The 18,871-nt window shown below is 48.6% G+C and overlaps 7 protein-coding genes across 7 annotated transcripts; 4 read left to right on the top strand and 3 right to left on the bottom strand.

Moving 5' to 3' along the window:
- Positions 1-185: 185 nt before the first annotated feature.
- Positions 186-1,589, top strand: BJ212DRAFT_1260043 (WD-40 repeat-containing protein; the record flags this gene model as incomplete). Its single annotated transcript, XM_041330083.1, has 6 exons — positions 186-415; positions 467-514; positions 574-661; positions 717-808; positions 861-1,208; positions 1,259-1,589. The coding sequence occupies 6 exons, from the start codon at positions 186-188 to the stop codon at positions 1,587-1,589; spliced, it is 1,137 nt and encodes a 378-aa protein (XP_041199189.1).
- Positions 1,590-1,807: 218 nt separating this feature from the next.
- Positions 1,808-3,931, bottom strand: BJ212DRAFT_1260134 (uncharacterized protein; the record flags this gene model as incomplete). The annotated part of the gene is made up of 6 exons (XM_041330090.1): positions 1,808-2,030; positions 2,082-2,452; positions 2,505-2,865; positions 2,926-2,949; positions 3,002-3,034; positions 3,099-3,931. 6 exons carry the CDS (start codon positions 3,929-3,931, stop codon positions 1,808-1,810), a joined length of 1,845 nt encoding a protein of 614 aa, XP_041199188.1.
- A 45-nt stretch (positions 3,932-3,976) lies between these two features.
- Positions 3,977-5,711, bottom strand: BJ212DRAFT_1317039 (uncharacterized protein). The gene is made up of 3 exons (XM_041334233.1): positions 5,208-5,711; positions 4,424-5,153; positions 3,977-4,373 (listed from the first exon to the last, which is right to left on the bottom strand). The coding sequence occupies exons 1-3, from the start codon at positions 5,615-5,617 to the stop codon at positions 4,161-4,163; spliced, it is 1,353 nt and encodes a 450-aa protein (XP_041199187.1). The 5' UTR covers positions 5,618-5,711; the 3' UTR covers positions 3,977-4,160.
- Positions 5,712-5,809: 98 nt separating this feature from the next.
- Positions 5,810-6,632, top strand: BJ212DRAFT_1259468 (uncharacterized protein; the record flags this gene model as incomplete). Its single annotated transcript, XM_041330029.1, has 3 exons — positions 5,810-6,166; positions 6,211-6,439; positions 6,493-6,632. 3 exons carry the CDS (start codon positions 5,810-5,812, stop codon positions 6,630-6,632), a joined length of 726 nt encoding a protein of 241 aa, XP_041199186.1.
- Positions 6,633-7,379: 747 nt separating this feature from the next.
- Positions 7,380-11,281, top strand: BJ212DRAFT_1258618 (P-loop containing nucleoside triphosphate hydrolase protein; the record flags this gene model as incomplete). The annotated part of the gene is made up of 4 exons (XM_041329951.1): positions 7,380-7,636; positions 7,692-7,812; positions 7,865-10,528; positions 10,580-11,281. The coding sequence occupies 4 exons, from the start codon at positions 7,380-7,382 to the stop codon at positions 11,279-11,281; spliced, it is 3,744 nt and encodes a 1,247-aa protein (XP_041199185.1).
- Positions 11,282-11,443: 162 nt separating this feature from the next.
- Positions 11,444-15,132, top strand: BJ212DRAFT_1317033 (adaptin N terminal region-domain-containing protein). The gene is made up of 11 exons (XM_041334232.1): positions 11,444-11,716; positions 11,765-11,855; positions 11,908-11,938; positions 11,987-12,095; positions 12,148-12,341; positions 12,396-12,525; positions 12,572-12,673; positions 12,725-12,830; positions 12,882-13,559; positions 13,609-14,861; positions 14,910-15,132. The coding sequence occupies exons 1-11, from the start codon at positions 11,687-11,689 to the stop codon at positions 15,000-15,002; spliced, it is 2,817 nt and encodes a 938-aa protein (XP_041199184.1). The 5' UTR covers positions 11,444-11,686; the 3' UTR covers positions 15,003-15,132.
- BJ212DRAFT_1317029 (GTPase activating protein) lies at positions 15,133-18,661 on the bottom strand. Its single transcript, XM_041334231.1, has 11 exons — positions 18,126-18,661; positions 18,015-18,078; positions 17,853-17,968; positions 17,690-17,802; positions 17,037-17,636; positions 16,944-16,986; positions 16,727-16,889; positions 16,416-16,674; positions 16,193-16,368; positions 16,069-16,145; positions 15,133-16,016 (listed from the first exon to the last, which is right to left on the bottom strand). The coding sequence occupies exons 1-11, from the start codon at positions 18,240-18,242 to the stop codon at positions 15,141-15,143; spliced, it is 2,604 nt and encodes an 867-aa protein (XP_041199183.1). The 5' UTR covers positions 18,243-18,661; the 3' UTR covers positions 15,133-15,140.
- Positions 18,662-18,871: the final 210 nt, after the last annotated feature.

Genomic DNA, 18,871 nt, shown 5'->3' with positions numbered 1-18,871 from the left:
TTTATCGACCTTGGCTAGTCGTAGTATGATCCAGAAGTATGGAGAGGAGTTCACTCCTTTATCGAACATTGCAGAACTTGCTGGTGATATCATCGCACGTGGCAGTGCAATGGAACCGACCTGGGTCCCGACAGCCTCATCTGGCTGATTCTGGTGCACGGACTAGCATCATTTCCTCTGCTCCAATGGTCGCATTGAACACCGTCTGGCCTGCAGATTCGATCGAGTTCTGCCCTCATGAGAATGCTTCTGATATCTTTGTTTGCGGGACCTATCGATTAGAACAGCCCCCCGCCGACTCGGATGCTCAGGTGCATACCGCATTGGATGACGGTAAAGTAGATTTCGAACACACCAAAAAGCAAGTCCGTCGTGGCAAGTGTCTTGTGTTGCAAGTGACAGAGAACAGAGGAGTGTAAGCAAGCAAATTTTCCTGCGAATCACTGGTTCAATCTCTATTATCAAGTTCCCAGATTCAGGAAATCAGTCTTCCAGCCGTTCTGGACCAGAAATGGTGAGATCCGCGTCGCAAACTCGCAGTCGTACTAAATGATGATATCTGGATAACCGTAGGTGTCATACGTCTCAAACGGCCTATCCAGTACTCGGAATTGCAGACTCGGAAGGGAACATCACACTTCACGAGTGGCACAAAGAAGAGGTGACCCTGAATGTGTTCTACGGTAATCGCATAAATCGTGACTCAATGATTTTAGCGCCGGCTCAAGGCATTTCAGAGCATATCCTGCGCACCCTCAGATGTTCTATGCCTTTCCTTGGACTGGTCTACCCGAAGATACCCCACAAAGTACGCTAGCCCAAGAGTCTGCAGGCAAATCTGACCCAAGATTCTGAGACAGCAAATATGGTTCTCTGGTGGTTTCCCTGTCAAATGGCTCGCTATGTGTCCTGAATGCTGATTCAACTGGCAATTTGACTATCGTCAACCGGTGGCACGCACACGATTACGAACCTTGGATTGCTGCCTGGAACTATTGGGATACCTCGATCGTTTATTCGGGTGGAGACGACTTAACCATGAAGGGCTGGGATGTCCGACAAAATTTTAGCCAGCCCATCTTTACAAATAAGCGGCATGTAACTATCCCCACATATTTTGTTTATTTCTCATACCCTCGAAGATTTAATGCAGGTGTCACGACTATCCAAAGCCATCCACACATCGAATATCTCATAGCCGTCGGAAGGTAGGTCTTTGCTTCGCTATCAACATCACGGCTTTTGAAGTCGCGCACAGCTACGATAATAACGTTTGCATTTTTGACACTCGGAAGCCGCTAGTCCCGCTCGTTCAAGGAGACGTTGGAGGGGGTGCGTGGCGTGTCAAGTGGCATCCGTCACCCAGTCGTAAGGAGGATCTCCTCGTCGCAAGCATGCACGACGGTTTCAAGGTGGCGAAGGCCCACCACGGAGAAGATGTAACATGGGAAATTGTAAAGCGATTTGATGACCACAAGTCGCTAGCATACGGCGCAGACTGGTCATTCGCTCCTCCAGGTGTAGACGGGGAGACCCTGATCGCGAGTTGCTCATTCTATGATCACACGTTACACCTCTGGAGCGGCTAGTTAGCGGAATGTAAGTGAGACATGTTAAATACGCAAGGATATCGACTGGGAATGTTTAATGGTACATCCAGTAGTATATCTGGGTGAAGATCATAAAGTACGCAGAAACAAGAGCATGATCTAGATCGGAGCATTGACCACAACGTGCGCGAACTCTGCCAAAATACTCCAATCCCAGAGCCGGAGTATCGCGGGTAAAGTTAGCATTGTAGAGCGTCTCACAAATGATCGATGCCCTGCGTGGAGATCGAGTTGGAGGATGGAGAAATAGGCGTCTGAGGACAATTGCAAGTCTCAATCTGTTCTTTGCGTTTCTTCCAGAACGCAGTATTTGGCCCCTTCATGACGAAAGCAAGGGTCCATCGCGACAGACCTCTCAGAGATTCTGGCTCATGGACTGCAAAAGTGAGCAGTGAAGCCAGCGACAGAACAAACACGATTCTATTAGATTCTGTCAGTATCGCAAAGAAAATACTCTTTAAAAATACTAACCGCTCGGCCAGCCTCGCACCAGCATGATTACCCGCAATCCACTTGGCCGGTAAAGATGCTTTAACGGCTCTGGGCAACACATACAAGGCCATCTCTCCCCTTCTCCGCGTGTTCTCGATAAGTATACTCCAACCACATGTGAGTGATCCCGCGAGAACACAGCCGTGTGGTCCATCCCACACATCATGAGGGATCCATGGGAACAGTTTTGCCAGCACTAAGGTACGTGTGAGACAAACAGCGGAGAAATATGACGACAGGAAAGTGGAGAGGAATGTCGCACTGCGGATCGCAGCTAGTAGCGCAGGAATGGCGCGATGACGCTGGAGGATGGAGCTAGGGCGAGTAAAAAGGAGAGGAAGGAAGTGGACCTTCAAACATGATTAGCGGTGCAGTGCAGTGCACTCCAAGCCATACACTTACAGGCAGATATAGAGCCATAGCCTCAATGAATGCTAGGCAAAATCTCACGCCCACATTTGTTAGGCAGCTGTTGTCGAGACCCCACCGCGTTGTGATGCCGGAATGCAGAAGCTCACAGGGCAATCCACCCACACCACCCCGGTCAGGCACACCAAGCGCCTTCCAGACCACGTCTGCATCTGTACCACCACACGCAGGCAAGACCTGTGGATCGCCCCAAGATGAAGGGTATCCACGATCATTGGCATAAGATGTCAGGAGGTGAGAATGGGTGGAACTGTGCCCATAAACCCATTCTTTAGAACGCATGACACGCAAAGCGTCCAACAGCCGTTTGTCTAGGTTGGCCAGGGATGATATCCTGACAAGTAAATGATGATGAGCGAGAGTTTCCTAACATGACGATTGAATTGTATCCAACCATTTCACATAAGAAGGGGGAAGTCTGTGAAAAACTGGATTTAGACATCAATCCAATTTATTTTATTGTTAAGCACCTATGCGGCTGGTAGAAGAAACACCACATAATTCTGGTAGTGCACGAAGGGTTTGAGTATATTTAAATTGACACCAAGCATGCTAAATATCACGCACCTAGCACTGCAGGCCCAAAATACGACAGCGTCCAACCATGCAACTGTACTTTGATGCCACTTCTTGGCTTTGCTATCGCCTTTAGCAGGCATCGGTACATCAGCGGATGGTTTGTTTGGGTTCGATCGATTTGTGGAAGTGTTGAATAGGTTAGCTTTCCGGGCTGATTCCACAGACAGGAAATGCTGCATAATTGCGTCCGTTGCACGACAGAAAAATAAGAGCGTAAATCCAAAGGTTGTGAATGGTCGATGCGACCCCGCTTTGGACGGTCGAGCCCTTTGGAGTAAGAACAACGCGATTGTCGAGGATAGAATATTTGACAGGAACGCTTTCTGGGAGCCTGAGGGTGTTGAGTTGGACATGCGTGAGCATATCTGAGCTGCGAGCGAGAGGACTGTTGTACGTCGTTGGAATGTGGAAGCCACCACTGGCTGTCGTCGAACTTCTGGACTGTCTTGTTTATCGACCGTGACATGGCGGACACCTACTGCTTCCCAGAAGTGCTTCAATGCAATTCCGCCACAAACGGCTACTGTGATGGCGAACGGAAATCCTGTAAGGCCTACTTCGCGCCTCAATACGCGTCTGAATGAACCCAAACGAGTCTCCAGACTGGACGAACGATTGACGAGGGTAAGAGCAACTGGAAGTAGCACTGGACCGAGAGAGAGAGATAAGCTGAGAGAATATGTGCGAATGGCGACCTTCGCCGGATGACTTGGGTCATCTGGCCAGAGATTCTTCGGATTAGCAATATTTCTCCATGATATCTTGCTATGGTCCGAATCTGGTTCAGTATGCTCAATGACCCGAGGAAACGGCGCTGACATCAAAGCTCTGCAAAAGAGCTCGGATTCGAAACTTGTTCGAAACGAAAGGTGTTGCAATCACATGCAGCCTCACTGCTGTACAGTATTTACATAAATTGTACATATTACTATTAGCATAATGATATGATCCGTATAGTGATCTCCATGGAAAAGTCTTGCGATGACTCTGTACCCTGTTGTTTAAGCCCAAATAAATTGCCACGACATCTTCATCAGAGAGCTTTCCCTTCTAGTCCTCGGCTCTCCGACCCCGCTCTGCTTGATCATCTTTGTCAAGTACTTTGCCCAGACCCTTCGAATAGCTCCAGAAGTCAACCTCAGTGGAAGAGAACCCATCTCCGAGACTCCGTCCTAATTCACGAGCCAGACCGGCACGTTTTACAAGATTGATAAATTGTGCTCTTGAATCTGGGAAGACAAATGACCGGAGTACGGCATCTCCCTACAAAAGTGATATCAAATGATGATACACTTGTCAACGGAAATGCATACGTGGTTCTGGATAATTGCTCCCAAGTATTCCAGAGGTGGAATTTGGATGGTCGAGCCATCATCTTCCACTCTCATGAATGCAGGGGAATTAGACTCGGGAAGCTTTCCTTTGTCCACCAGGTCGGTATTAGAAACATCAGAGAGGTATGGAAAAAGCCACATGCGCCAAAGTTCAAGTTTGCGACCATCTCGGCCGAGCCTTCGCATCAGGCGGTGACAGTGCACCCAGTCTTGTTCACTTCCTTCCCATTTCAGGTCGGTCCAGCGAGCGAGCTCGTCAAGCGCGATCTCTGATTTGGGGTGAACGAGAGAGAGCAAACTTGTGTCCAAAGGCCGGTCAGATAGCCTGCTCTTGCTAGTGGATGGACTTGGACTTCCATCCAAGTGTGCTATTGTATGCTGTGCCGGACGCATCATCAGCCTTACCCATCGTCTTCTCCGTACCCAGGCACCAGTGCTTAGTTTGCCTATCTCCGCGTGCCAGTGTTTCTCCCGAAAAAACCAGTTGTACTCAAAACCATCATATTGAACTTCTCCTGAGTCTGTACGCATGTCAGTCATCCATGATCTGGAGACCCAGCGCCAAGTGCCATCGGGAAGGGGATAATTGGAGAGAGAGATGTTTGGTTGCCGAGATTGTTTTAGTGAATCGGACGGGATAGTAAATTGTGGAGGATCGATGGGAAGCAGTGATAGGTGTGAATAATACGGGGACGAGAGTACGGTGAGGCTTGAGAGAACAGTTGAGGTCTGCCACACATAGGGGAGTAAATGGTGTGCGTACCCTCTTTGATTCTCGTACACAATAGCCCAACGATACTCGTCCTTATTCATACCAGGGATTTCTGAGATACTTGAGATGTCCAAAGTGATTATGGTGGTATTATCATTGGTTTGTTCGAGGGGAGGTAGTTGCTCTATGGACTTGTTTGAGCTGTCTGCCTTGGATTCTGAATCCGCTGGTTGTGGTTTGTGGTGCCTAGAGCCACAGCAGGAGAAAATGTTTGGAAGAAAAGAAAATATACGAAAACGAGTCTTTGGAGCCAACCGACGGCGTGCTGGTTCTACGGCTGAGGGATCATCAAGCGTTAATATTGCCTGGGGAGGAGCAGGCCACTGAGGACCGGCCAGCGAGCACGAGTCTTGGATTCGGAGCTCACCGGCACCACTAGTACTACTAGTACTGCTCGACATTGTGATTATGTTGTGCAAGGCTCGCCCAGCATGCCTTGACGCTGTACGTGGTGCTGGTCGCTGTCATGGTCAATCTTCTAGTCCTATATAAACAATGACGATATTGTTCAAAAAAGGAAATTTACATGCATTTCATTTCCGGTTCATGTGCTTAGTAAACGAGTGACCCCTCATCCGAACAATAATAATTTAATGTTCCTCCCTTTCCTTGTCCGTGTGGCTCAAACAACTCATCGACCGTTGGCACTGTCGAACGGATATTATGCAAGAGCATTCACCGACAAAGCCAATCCATCTTCCTCAAGGCACTCGGTGGTTACTTCATTAACCAAGACGTGTCCATCATGCGGGACTATTCTTCCAACTGCGTTACCTGTCTGTCCAAACTGCAATTATATTGCAAGGATTCACGACTCAATATCATATCATGATATACTGGGTCTTCCTTACGAGCCGAACCCGTTTGTAGTGGATGCTGCACTCCTTAAACGCCGCTTCATTGAAGCACAAAGAGTATCACACCCGGACGCTTGGGCAACTAAGAGTGAAGTGAGTGATTATATTTACAGTATCAGCAGAGATTTATCCAGCAGTTCCAACAAGATATCGCACTTGACGTGTCGAATACGCTGAATGCTGCGTATAAAGCACTGTCGTCACCCTTGCACCGTATAGAATATGTTTTACAGCGGAATGGCCTCGTGACTGCAGAAGCAGATCCCTTAGATGATCTGGAACTCATTAGCGAAATCATGGAAGTCCGGGAGGAGATTGAAGATGGGGACATCGAGCGGATTCGTACTTTAAAAGAAGATAATGATAGTAAGTCTTGTCATATGCGAATGTCTGGCAGGCAATAACACTTCTGGTCAAAGACAAAATTCGTGAAGTTGTGAGCGCAGTCACAAAATCCGTAGCTGAAAAGAACTGGGAGGAAACTAAAGTTGCCGCAGTGCGACTGAAATACTTGACTGGAATCGCAGACGCTATCAAGCAACGATTAGATAACATGTAAATAGATGAATAGATTATACATCATATCCTTGTTGATTTTTGTAATACGAGTGCACATTTACAGCGTTCAAGAGGACTGGTCAGTGGTGAACGTTTGAACTTGAAAGATCTGAGAGCTTGAGGCTCCGGTGAGTAAGTCAACGCGAAAGTAAATATTCGGCGAATGCCGAAGCCATATTTTCATTAAGAACTCAGTGAAGAAGTTTCCTTACCGTCAAGGTCGCCGTCGTTTTGAACGTCTGTGCGGAACAAAAAATACAGAGGAAGGTTTAGAGATCCTGAGGATGTGAGTGATTCAGGCAGATTTCAGTTGATATGCTAAATGAGATTCTCATGGCTTTTCATCGTTGCAGTCCCTCAAGTTATGAGTTGGGCCTTCACTGTTCGAGAATTCGGGCGTCGCCTCATGCCATTAGATACATTCAAGCGTTCTCCTTCTGTTGCAGCCTCTCTCAAACGACCCTTTGCCAGTCACGCGACAGCGACCGTGCAGAAGCACCATACTGCAGATGTCAATCATCCTCGGTCACCTAGCCCACCTCAATCCTCAGAGCAACGGCCGGTTAAAGTTCCAAAGTTAGCGGGAGCTTTCACGGCTGGTACTACGATGTCCGCATCCTCAAAAGGGACGCAACGGAACCCTACTGTATCACCTCCATTCGAGATGCCGTCTTCATCCAAAAGCCGTGGCTCGCCCGGGTCGCGTATCTATGGTTTGTCGTCCCAGAAAGATTCATCGAAGCGTAGAATGGGATGGAGTAAGGGCAAGAATAAAGGACAGCTCTCGAAATCGAGACCTCCGGACCTTGACGGCCCTATCCGTGACGCGGCTTTTATTGAACAGGAGCACAGGAAGAATCTTGGTTCCCGCCCTGACATAAAACCCGTGTTTGTAGATAACCCAAAATCCCCAGTCGCTAATTTTGCCATTAATCACTTGGACAAGCAACCGGTGTATGAATCGGTTGAGGGCATTGTTTTTGGTACATCTGAACGGGTATCTAGGTTGGTGACGATTTCTTAGCGATGCTATTTGGCTTGTGCTTATAGCCTTACGAAGGGTGACTGTTGCCCTCGATACGACTCCTCCAGTGTTTGGTATTGGTGACCACAGAGTCAGGAGAGATGCTGAGAGGCTCGCAGCGCTTTCAGCTCTCTACCAACTTCATGATACAGGTCAGGTGCGTGTCACAAATTGCAAACCACCCAAATAGTTCTAATGAATGTGGTTAGCTCGACAAGCCTAAGCATTCAGCATCCTCGAGCTCTGCTCCACAAGTCATCGAACTGAGCGATGGTTCAGTCGTTGACTACGAGCGCGCACGAAGCTTTATGGATTACTACTGTCGCAGATATGGATTTGGCAAGCCGGACATCGAACTGGAAGAACAGCGTCAGGGGCGCGCGAAGTCGACCTGGGAAGCCGTTATGACCGTGGGTGACAAAAAGATCGGCATGGGCTCCAGCACAACCAAGAAAGCAGCCCAAATTCAGTGCTACTTGGACGTTGCGCAGTATCTGCAGCAATGTGATCCTAGTCTATGGACAACTTTTGTGGAGGCGTCCAAGACTGGAAAGGACCTTGGTCTAGCCCCGAAGGTTTACTTCCAGATTAGCACAAAACTTGAGGATGAGATACACAAGTTAAGCGGTGATATCAAAAAGAGCACTCTATACAGGAACAGACCCACTATTGGGTCTGGGTCAGACAGTCCGAGATCTCAACCTGTCTCTGTTCCTGCCCCACGACCATCCTATGCCCGCAGGTTTCCTCGGGATTTCTTGGCACAAAGGTCGGAAGAACTCAAGGAACGGAGAAAAGCATACCTTACGGATCCAGTGATGGAAAAGATGCGGAACACAAGAGCTGCGTTGCCCATCTATACTCGATCGGAGGAGCTTGTGTCGCACATACGTGAGAATGATGTCACGATTTGTATGGCTGCGACGGGTTCAGGCAAAACCACGCAGATACCACAGCTACTCCTGGATGACTATATTGACGAGGGTGAGGGTGCCCGCTGCAACCTCATTTGCACTCAGCCACGTCGGCTGGCTGCACTCAGTGTAGCTGACCGTGTCGCCAAGGAGAGAGGGGAAGTTGTCGGTGAAGGATCAATTGGCTACAGTGTCCGTTTTGAGTCGAAATTGCCAGAAGAGCATGGCTCTATCACTTTCTGCACTACGGGAGTGCTACTCAAAAAACTTCAGTCTGCAATGGCTGAAGGTGGACTATCGGCTGCCAGGATGGACGAGGTGACGCACATCGTTGTCGATGAAGTCCACGAGCGGGATGTTGATACCGACCTCCTCCTCGTTGTTCTCAAGCGTCTCATGGATGATCGCAAGGCTCGGAATATTCCATTGAAGATCGTCCTCATGAGTGCCACTATTGATCCCACGCTGTTCCAAGAGTACTTTCCCGACGAGCGGGGCGAACCGGCAAAAGTAATCGAGATCCCAGGCCGCACGTACCCCGTCACAAAACACTTCATGGAGGATTTCATCCCTGCGTTGAGAAACCATCGCGCGCTAAACTGGGTGTTCCAAGACGACCTGGTCTCTAAATACCTCGCTCGTGAGGAAGCTTATGTGCGGTCTTGTGGGCCCTCAATGACAGAGGGAGACTCCCGCGTGCTGAGCGGTGGGGATGAAGAGCTGGATCTGCCATGTCCCTTGGTCGCAGCTAGCATTTCACATGTCTTGCAACAGTCTGACTCGGGTCATGTTTTGGTTTTCCTGCCTGGGTGGGACGAGATATCTGCAGTACAGAAGATTCTCCTTGGTGGAAGTATGGACGTCAACTTCAACAACCCCTCAAAGTACAGTATTCACCTTCTCCATTCTACCATTCCTCTGGCCGAACAGCAAGTCGTTTTTGAGCCTCCTCCAGAGGGCGTCCGTAGAATCATTCTGGCTACTAATATTGCCGAGACCTCCATAACGATTCCCGACGTTGTTTATGTCGTTGATACTGCGAGGGTCAAGGAGCAGCGATACGATCCTGACCGCCACATGTCGTCTCTCATCTCCGCCTGGGTTGGTACTTCCAACTTGAACCAAAGAGCAGGGCGGGCGGGTAGACATCGGCCTGGAGAATATTTTGGTATTCTCAGTAAGACTCGCGCAGCCAACCTTCATCCTCATCCAACCGTGGAAATGAAACGCGTCGACCTAAGCAATGTCGTCATGCACGTTAAGGCTCTCAGGTTCCCCGGGATGGACACCGAAGAAGTTCTCGCTGCCGCTATCGAACCCCCTGAGCCTGACCGCGTCGCCGCCGCCATGAAGAATTTACAGATGGTAGGTGCGCTGGATCATGGCAAGAACCTCACGTCACTGGGAAGGGTCCTACTACAACTACCCGTAGAGGTCCAAATGGGAAGGCTCGTCCTTTACGGGAGCTTTTTCCGGTGTCTCGACCAGGCTCTTACTCTCGCCGCCATTCTGACCAATCGGGATCCGTTTTTCTCCCCTATGCATCTCAAGGCTCAAGCTGCTTCTGCTAAGATCAAATGGTCGCCCAGCGGGTTCAGGTCAGATCCGCTTACCATATTGAATGCTTATAACGCGTGGTACGAGATGCAGCGTCGCGGCGAGTATATGTCAGCCAATCGCTTCTGTAACGACAACTTCCTCTCGAAGCCAACGCTACTCTTGATTACCAAGATCCGCGGGCACTTATTGCAGTCTCTGTACCAAGCAGGAGTCATTGATGTTTCTGCGGGTGGGAACGTCGCATCAACTGAGCCTAGAAGTCGGGACTTGACCGTACCACCCGACCTGAACGTTAATGGCAAATCCCTTCCTCTCCTGGCCGCTCTGATAGCAATAGCTTCCCAGCCAAAATATGCCGTTAGGACTGGTGAGATGACTTACCGTACTCAGTTGGACAAGGTGAGTTTCGTGCGATACATTCACCCCACTCCATAAGCTAATTATATGTAGGCGACCTTTATACATCCAGGCAGCGTAAACCATCGCAAGCACGCCGTTGAGAATGACCAGGCCATGGAAAAACAGCTTTACGCTTTTTCTGAAAAACGACAGAATTTGTCGACGGTCGGCTCCAGTCCTCAAACGTATTTGATTACCACGACTCGCCTGGACCCTATGACCTACATGCTCTTTGGCGCTTACGAGATCCAAGTCACTGAACGAGGGCTGGAGTGTGATGGTTGGCTGCCAATCGTTGGAAATGTTGATGTATTGGATGACATACAACGTTTGAAGACCGTCATGGAGTCTTGTATGCTTCGAGTATTCGAGGGTATTGTGATGGCTCGACGGGACAGACGTCAAGCACCGATTCCCCAGATTTTATCCTCGGAGGAGAGCGAGAGCGAGTCTGAGGATGAAGGTACACTCAACAAAGACTACACCCTCTCTACCACAGAGATCAAAGAATTAGATTTCATGACAACAGATATAGTGCGCATGCTCAACCGCTACAGTGACGAGCGCATTGCATATCAATCCTGGTCCAAACCTCGCGCTGCGACTCCTATGGCTTCTCCCAGCCCCTCCCCTACACGGTTTCCCCCCTTTGAACCCAGGTCTAGGTTCTCCACTGCGTACGGTGTTGGGTCAGCCTATAACTCAAGGCCCGGTACATCTAGTAATCGTCCGTCTAGTTCACGCAGATTTTAGACCCTACTCTATATATCATCATCATCGTGTCCTTGTCTGATTACATTTCTAGATTCATCCCTCCTCATTTACGCATTTTTTGTACGCTCAATATCACTAATGTACCCTCACATTGCATAATACTATCGAAACAGTTACTCTGCATCTAGGATCGTGTGGCAAGTCTACTTAAGAGAAGATAACGTAAGTAACAGTACTTGTCTGAAATTCAGTCAAGGCGTTTCCCATGCAGTGTGAGCACCGTCACCGGTGACCTGGCAAACGCGGCACTTGTCACCAAGCGTCGAGTACGCGGACGTGCCTCCATTTTCTCGCTGTGCGGAGTTCTTTTGTTGCCAGAAGAGCCCAGGTTGTTCTACTCATTAATTTCTGCTAACTGCTTTCCGGAAACCTCATCTACCAAAGATGGCTGCCAATATGCGAGGACTAACCCAGGTGCGTCCCTCCAAAGTCATGTCAACCATTTAATCGTATTCTCTTTAGTTTATCGCAGATATCCGAGGTGCGAGAGTGCGTGAACTGGAAGAGAAGCGTATCAACAAAGAGATGGCGAATATCCGAAAGAAATTCAAAGGTCCAATGCATCCTAGTTGCTCGTTTAGCTTGATGCTCATGGCATGCTGCAGATGGAAATTTGGACGGATATCAGAAGAAGAAGTGAGTGTATCACTGTCAGATTTATGCACATCTTCAACAATGGTACAGATATGTCGCGAAGATCATCTTCACGTATATCCTTGGGTACAAGGTCGATGTGGGGCATATGGAAGCCGTCAACCTCATATCGAGTTCCAAGTACAGTGAGAAACAGATAGTAAGGTTAATGAACAAGTTCGTCGGATGTATCATTAACAAGACACATGTAGGGTTACCTTGCTGTGACTCTGCTGATGCACGAGAACTCGGATTTCCTTCGACTGGTTGTCAACTCCATTCGGAAGGACTTGGATGAGAATAACGAAGTCAGCAACTGCCTTGCCTTGCATGCCATAGCAAATGTAGGTAGCAGCGAGATGGCAGAGGCGCTGTCAGAAGATGTGCATAGGCTTCTGATATCCCCGTGAGTGACCAGCATCTACGATTCGAGTACGTGAAAACTCATTCATACTTGCAGAACCTCGCAAACTTTTGTGAAGAAGAAAGCTGCTCTAACGCTGCTGCGACTCTACCGCAAACATCCTACTGTAATACCTGCTGCTGAATGGGCTTTGCGTTTAGTATCTATCATGGACGACCAAGATCTAGTAGGTTGTCAATTACACTGGCGTTTATTGTTGAAAAACTTCGTAGGGCGTCGTAATATGTGTTACCAGCTTAATCATGGCTCTGGCCCAAGACCACCTCGATGCCTATGCTGTTTGCTACACTAAAGCTGTGGATCGCCTACACCGAGTAAGTGTGTAGCATCATAGTTGGGATCCGATCGTGGCTGAGTATCCTCAGTTAGTCATAGAGGGCGAATATTCTGCCACATACGCATACTATAAAGTCCCTTCGCCATGGCTACAAGTCAAACTACTTCGATTATTGCAGTACTATCCTCCTTCTGGTATGTGCGTATTTAAATGACCCATGACATCTCTCACATTACTGCTCTTAGAGGACGCAACTTTACGATCTGTACTCCATGAGGTGCTACAAACAATCATGAACAATAGCGCAGAACCCTCGAGGAACGTGCAACACAACAATGCGCAGCATGCCGTGCTCTTCGAAGCAATCAGTCTTGCGATTCATTTAGACACAAGTTCGCCACTTGTGGGAACCTCTGCAATTCTGTTGGCTCGGTTCATATCCTCAAAAGAGACAAACGTACGATATCTTGGTCTGGACACCATGGCTCATCTTGCTGCTCGTGCAGATTCTCTGGAGCCCCTTAAGAAGCACCAAGGCACCATTATCCTATCTCTTCGCGACAAGGATATCTCTGTCCGAAGGCGTGCTCTTGACTTGCTATACAGCATGTGCGATACAGACAATTCAGAGCTGATTGTTGGGGAATTGCTACGCTACCTCAAAGTTGCAGATTATGCTCTGCGGGAGGAGATGGTGCTCAAAATTGCTATCTTGACGGAGAAGTACGCGAACTCATACAAGTGGTATGTCGACACGATCCTGCAGCTCATCAGCGCTGCTGGTGATCATGTCGGGGATGAAGTCTGGTACCGTGTCGTGCAGATAGTTACAAATACGGAGGATCTGCAGGAATATGCTGCCAAAGTCGTCTTCGAGCACCTGAAGTCCCCATCCACACATGAAAGTCTTGTCAAGGTTGGAGGTAAGAAAGACTCATGTTCGAATTCAGTTTAGTGACCGTGACCGCACAGGATACATCCTGGGAGAATATGGACATCTCATCGCGAATGACACTGGCTACAGTCCTCTTGAACAATTTCAGGTTCTTCACTCCAAATCTCAATTCTGTGTCGCTTCCACTCGCTCCCTTCTCCTATCGACGTACATCAAATGGGTTAATGTCTTTCCCGAGATAAAGCCTCAGCTCATCAACATCTTCGAACGATATAGACATGTTTTGGATGCAGAGCTCCAGCAGCGGGCCTGTGAATTCTACTCGCTTGCATCTAGGCCTGATGACGATGAGGTGTTACAGAACGTTTGTGAAGAGATGCCGCCATTCCCTCCTCGCGTCAGCGCTCTGATTGGTAGACTCAACCGTAAACTCGGAGACACGGAGGACAAGCGCACCTGGATACATGGAGGAAAGGAAATGAACCTCGAGCGACACGGAAATTCACGGAAAGCGACGCTAGGACCAGGATCATCTGCCACTGGGACAGCTACTGTCACCGATACTGCAGATGCACAAGACGTCATGAGCTCTTTGGCAGGATTGAATTTATCTAGCTCAGGTGATCAGTTAGACTTGTCCCGTGTGGACGTAGTCGCCCCTCGAGTCGCTGTCGGACCCAGCGTTGAAAAGTGGTTTAACAAGCTCACCTGCAGTGCGGAGGGCCTCCTCTACGAGGACGTGCAGATCCAAATTGGTATCAAATCAAAGTACCAGGGGCATCTCGGCCAGCTAGCCATCTACTTGGGAAATAAAATATCAGTACCGTTGACGTCGTTCACTTCCACCATCCATGTCAATGACTCGGAGGCTTTGTCGGCTACGTTTGCCAAAATCCCACCAAATACACTCGTTCCTCGCACACAAAGCCAACAACTTCTGCATGTTGAATGTAAAAAGGTGTTTAGCTCTTTCCCCATCCTCACGGTGTCATTTCTAGCTGGTGCACATCAGTCTATATCAATTCGGCTGCCAATCAGCGTTACGAAGTTCATCGAGGGTGTCAAGCTGGGACAAGCCGACTTCTTCGAGCGCTGGAAGGTCATCGGTGGTCCTCCACGCGAGGCACAGGCAGTTTTTCCTATTCCACTTGATGGTACTGGTCAGCTTGATCTTGTACGATACCGCCAAGTGGTCTCAGGAAACCATCTGGAGATATTGGAAGATGTTGATCCCAACCCAAGCAACCTAGTGGCAGCCGGAGTTTTGCATACGTCGGTAGATGGCAAAGTCGGTTGCCTGCTTCGCTTAGAACCAAATCGCGAGGCAAAGGTGAGTCTTTCCGTCTCCTTATGATACCCATAGATTGACGTGAGCTAGTTGTGCCGACTAACAGTCCGCAGCACTTCTGAGGATGTAGCCATGGAAGTGCTTAGGCTGATCGAAAAATTGCTAAGATCGGACTGTTCTTGATTACACATGCATTGGTGGACATTCGCGATTTCATGTTTTGTTCTTCGAGGATTCCAGGATTGTATATCTGATTCTTCATACAGTACGCAAAACGTAATATAATAGGAGAAAAAACAAGACAATAAATATGATGGTCGTTCATCGTTTTGTAAGTATACCCTGCAGCACGTTCTTCCTCTTCCTGCTAGCTTCAAGATCTTGAAACTCAGGTGGACTACGTAGAGATCGTGTACCTGCAGGGGATGCAAGTGACGAGATCGACTCGGCTGATATTGATTTAGGTCGCAGAAAGCGCGGACGATTCATTGCCCGTAGAGGTCGCTCTTCGGGAGATGAGGTGACCTTTGGGCTTGAAGGAATATCGGAAACAGAACCTCTACGTAGACTGGACAGGTCATGGGGGATGGGACTTAAAGGTGTCATGTTGTCGGATGATGCTTTTCGGTGATCCGCTCCAGACAAATCAGACAGTGATGGTGCGGTATACGGCCTTGACACCTTCCGCGACTCAACGATTTTAGAGGACGAGGCTGGGGATGGAGGAGCAGCGGAGGATGTCATTCGAGGTGCATCCCATTTAAGGGCAATAGGGTATGACTCCACACCGGCTAGCTGGCTGACGCGAGCTAGACTCTGGTCCTCCAGGTCGAAGCATTGAGCACAAAGACCTGACAGATACTGATTGTTGTCTTCGGAGGATTTGCCCTTCGTGTCAGCGGACCGTGCATTTCGGAGAACCGAGGAACTGATGCGAGCTAGATGCCTTGGAATATCAAGCACATGAGGTAGCAATGGAATCGATTCTCTTTCTAGGACGGGCATCGTAGTACTTCTTTCGTGCAATGAACTGACCACATTAAGCCGTTGATGGCTGTGAGCTGGGTGACCAGAGTGTGGACTATATGGATCTAGTGGGACAGGAGTTGAGACAACCAGGATGTAATCTACCATTGACGGTAGATTCTGCTTGAGGAAGTCCTTAATCCCACGCATGAACTCCTCCTTCTGTACATTCTGCTCGAGAGGTGGTGAGCGACAGAGCAAATGAGATAGCGATGTGACTCACGGGATTAAGATTCGCAAGACTTTGTATGACCTTTGCGATGAGTGTGAGACTTCGTTGAATGCGAGCACTGGGAAGACCTAGGGTGGATCAGATTTAAGCAAGGCATCATGGGAATATTCAATACCTGGGTATAATCCAAATAGGTGAGGGTTCAAGATGCCTGGGACGATAAATCTTAGGAAGCAAAAGGCGGAAACGCTTTGCCGAGGGAGTTCCCGGTTATGGGGGTCTTGAGAATCCTTCGTGTGATAATGTTTCTCAACGAGCTTTCTCACGTGTTCGAAGAGACGTCGCAACTCGCTGCATTCGACTCAGTCTGAGTCAAATCTGAATAACGTAGTACTCACTGCGGACACTGGTTCCTTACAGCATATATCTGGTTCCACACTTCTTGGCTCCAATGTATGAGTTGATCTACGCCACGTTCAACCTCTTTTGCACCTTTGCCGCTCCTCACAGGATCAACCTCGATAGCAACTTTTTCGGAGCAAATGCGCCGAATGGTGCTTCCGATGCTGGACTCAAGAAACGCTTTCCCATAAAATGCCATTGCGAGTTCCATCGTCTTTGTGAAAGTGGTATTCCCGCGGAAAATGGTATTGTGAGCTGCAGAGTGGTCAGTAAGGTAATTTATGGTATAGGATAATGGATCACTGACAGCTAGGCGTCCCGTCAACTTCACGGTCGGCATATTCCGTGATATGCTCAACAAGAACATTCTTGGCAATCGCGATGCACATCAACTGATAGGAAGTAGTCCGCAAGTGGAGTCTGCGCTCGAAGTCACTCATCCACTCTAAGACGTTCCTGTCGCGGAGTACCTGGCAACCAAATGCAATTACATGTCAGTAGGAACGGTGTTTGAGACGACTTACGGTTAGAAGGCCCGAGTAACTAGCATGAGGTAATATTATCTCCCTTGAACAAATTTCAATCCACGCTAGTCTGCGAATGTACTGAACACTCACTCGTCAACTGTAAGTTTCATTCGTATTTCCCCAACTTGAATACTGTTGCTCACTCCGCCAGCTTGTATGATCGGAAACCATCCTTCTACCGCTTCACTTCGGCGAAAGTTCGTCAGTGCAATGCGGACCGAACCAAGCAACATGGGTTTCAGAAGTCTCTTCTCTCTCCAGACTGTGACCTCGAGGGTCTCAAAAGGGGGCAAGTCAGATAATGAGAAATTTTCATGCCAGTCAGGAGAGCCGATCCCCTTCTTGACCGTCGTGCGAGCACATATACTGTCGTTGAGATGAATTTCGCAAAAGGCATCCAAATCAACGGGGTCTGCCTCTCGCGGGTCGCCTTCGCTGAGCGTAGCAGAGCTAGCATTCGCGTCTAATTGAGGTTTGAAGTGATTCCCTAGGTTGCGTCCTTGCGAGATCGACAGCTCCACCTGCCGCCACATACGGTAAAGCCCACCATCGCGTGAGACGAAGGTTTGGCCATATATCTCAGGTTTAGAATATGATCGTAACAGGACCAGCCAAGTATTACACGTATCGGCGTCTTCAAATTGGAAATAGATGGGCTCTGTGTTAGCTGAAGAGCCCCACCGCTGCCCCCTTTGATGGCAGTCTCATTAGCAGTGCTGCAAACAGGATAAGAAATAACTTGCCCAGCAGATGTAAGCGCCATACAATTCTTGCGAAGGAATAAAGAGGAGTCAGCGTGTCGGATGTCGAAGTGGTTGAGCATATGGACGTAGATGGTCTGGTATAGAATAGTCTCCTGTGAGGGCATTCAGAAGATTGTAAAACGTCTGTCTTCCTGAGACCCACGTCGACATAGATGTTAAGCGAACAACTCTCGTCCTCGTCCGTCAGCTTACATGTTGCAGGTCGCCACTGTCCAGCACCTGCGGGAGTCCGAGCTACCGATATCCAGCTAGACTTCTCTGGAGACACATAAACAGTCATGTGGCAGAATAGAAGTATTCTCACCTTTAAGTGACCTAGGGGTTTCCTCCGTTTTGCTAGTGTCAACTTTACGGCGAGGGACTACCGGCTACGAGCGGTTAGATGTATCGAGTAAGATATGTACATGAGACTCACCTTCCAAAGCCCAAAACTCGCCACAGTGGGGACATACAATTCTACGGACACCAAGAACTCTCGAGGGCAACTGGAGGTCCTAGTGGACTGCTGCGTTGAATCTGATATTTCAGACATTGGACAGGCTTCTAAGCCGCACAGCACGGTTGGCTGAGTTTCGTTGGTAAGGTAGTCCCTATCGTCGGCCTTGAATCATTCAAGGAAGCCGTTGCAAATTGACTCCCTGCACTGCGATGTGTGCACTCCTCGTGGTGTATAAGTTAATGCAGAGATAGTGATGATGGGAAGAAACAAAGATATTCGTGTGTATCAGAGCTGGTGAACGGGCGATAGTCACGGTTCTCAGGAATTCGGTTTCAAGTACTGGTAAAGTACTGAGACAATTTTTTCGGAGCTGCAAAACGCAAGTTAACCTAGATAGCTGATTGTAGTCTTCAGTACAAGCTTGGAGCCAAAGAAAAGTCAATCAATGATATATGTAGTGACACAGGCGTCGGATGATGCATCGATGATGATGGAATTGCCGCAGCTGAACCTTACGGCACAGCAGGATGATTATGCAACAGACTCTTAAGATTAGATTGGCATGGAGAAGTAGTGGCATTTCGTTTGGGTATTACTACGGTATCTCTTGTTCGTGAAATGTCCTTTGCGTTTCAACACAGCTCCAAGCACACCCGTATACTAACATGCATGCCCGCAACCAAAGCATGACCCGAAAGAAAACAAATATGCAAAAGAAATTC

This window comes from Suillus subaureus (assembly GCF_016647635.1).
Source record: "Suillus subaureus strain MN1 chromosome Unknown BJ212scaffold_2, whole genome shotgun sequence".
NCBI lineage: Eukaryota > Fungi > Basidiomycota > Agaricomycetes > Boletales > Suillaceae > Suillus > Suillus subaureus.
The sequence above is the reverse complement of the archived record's forward strand: the minus strand, read 5'-3'. Positions and strand labels throughout refer to the sequence as shown.

Coding starts and splice junctions, on each gene's coding strand:
- BJ212DRAFT_1317029 (XM_041334231.1), bottom strand. CDS start 18,242: ATGTCTGAAATATCAGATTCAACGCAGCAGTCCACTAGGACCTCCAGT. Junction 16,675..16,726: donor AGTTGACGGGACGCCTAGCT/GTCAGTGATCCA, acceptor ACCACTCTGCAG/CTCACAATACCATTTTCCGC. Junction 16,017..16,068: donor GTCTTGCGAATCTTAATCCC/GTGAGTCACATC, acceptor CCTCTCGAGCAG/AATGTACAGAAGGAGGAGTT.
- BJ212DRAFT_1317033 (XM_041334232.1), top strand. CDS start 11,687: ATGGCTGCCAATATGCGAGGACTAACCCAG. Junction 12,831..12,881: donor GCAGTACTATCCTCCTTCTG/GTATGTGCGTAT, acceptor TACTGCTCTTAG/AGGACGCAACTTTACGATCT. Junction 14,862..14,909: donor AACCAAATCGCGAGGCAAAG/GTGAGTCTTTCC, acceptor GACGTGAGCTAG/TTGTGCCGACTAACAGTCCG.
- BJ212DRAFT_1317039 (XM_041334233.1), bottom strand. CDS start 5,617: ATGTCGAGCAGTACTAGTAGTACTAGTGGTGCCGGTGAGCTCCGAATC. Junction 5,154..5,207: donor GTGTACGAGAATCAAAGAGG/GTACGCACACCA, acceptor TGTTCTCTCAAG/CCTCACCGTACTCTCGTCCC. Junction 4,374..4,423: donor GAGCAATTATCCAGAACCAC/GTATGCATTTCC, acceptor TCACTTTTGTAG/GGAGATGCCGTACTCCGGTC.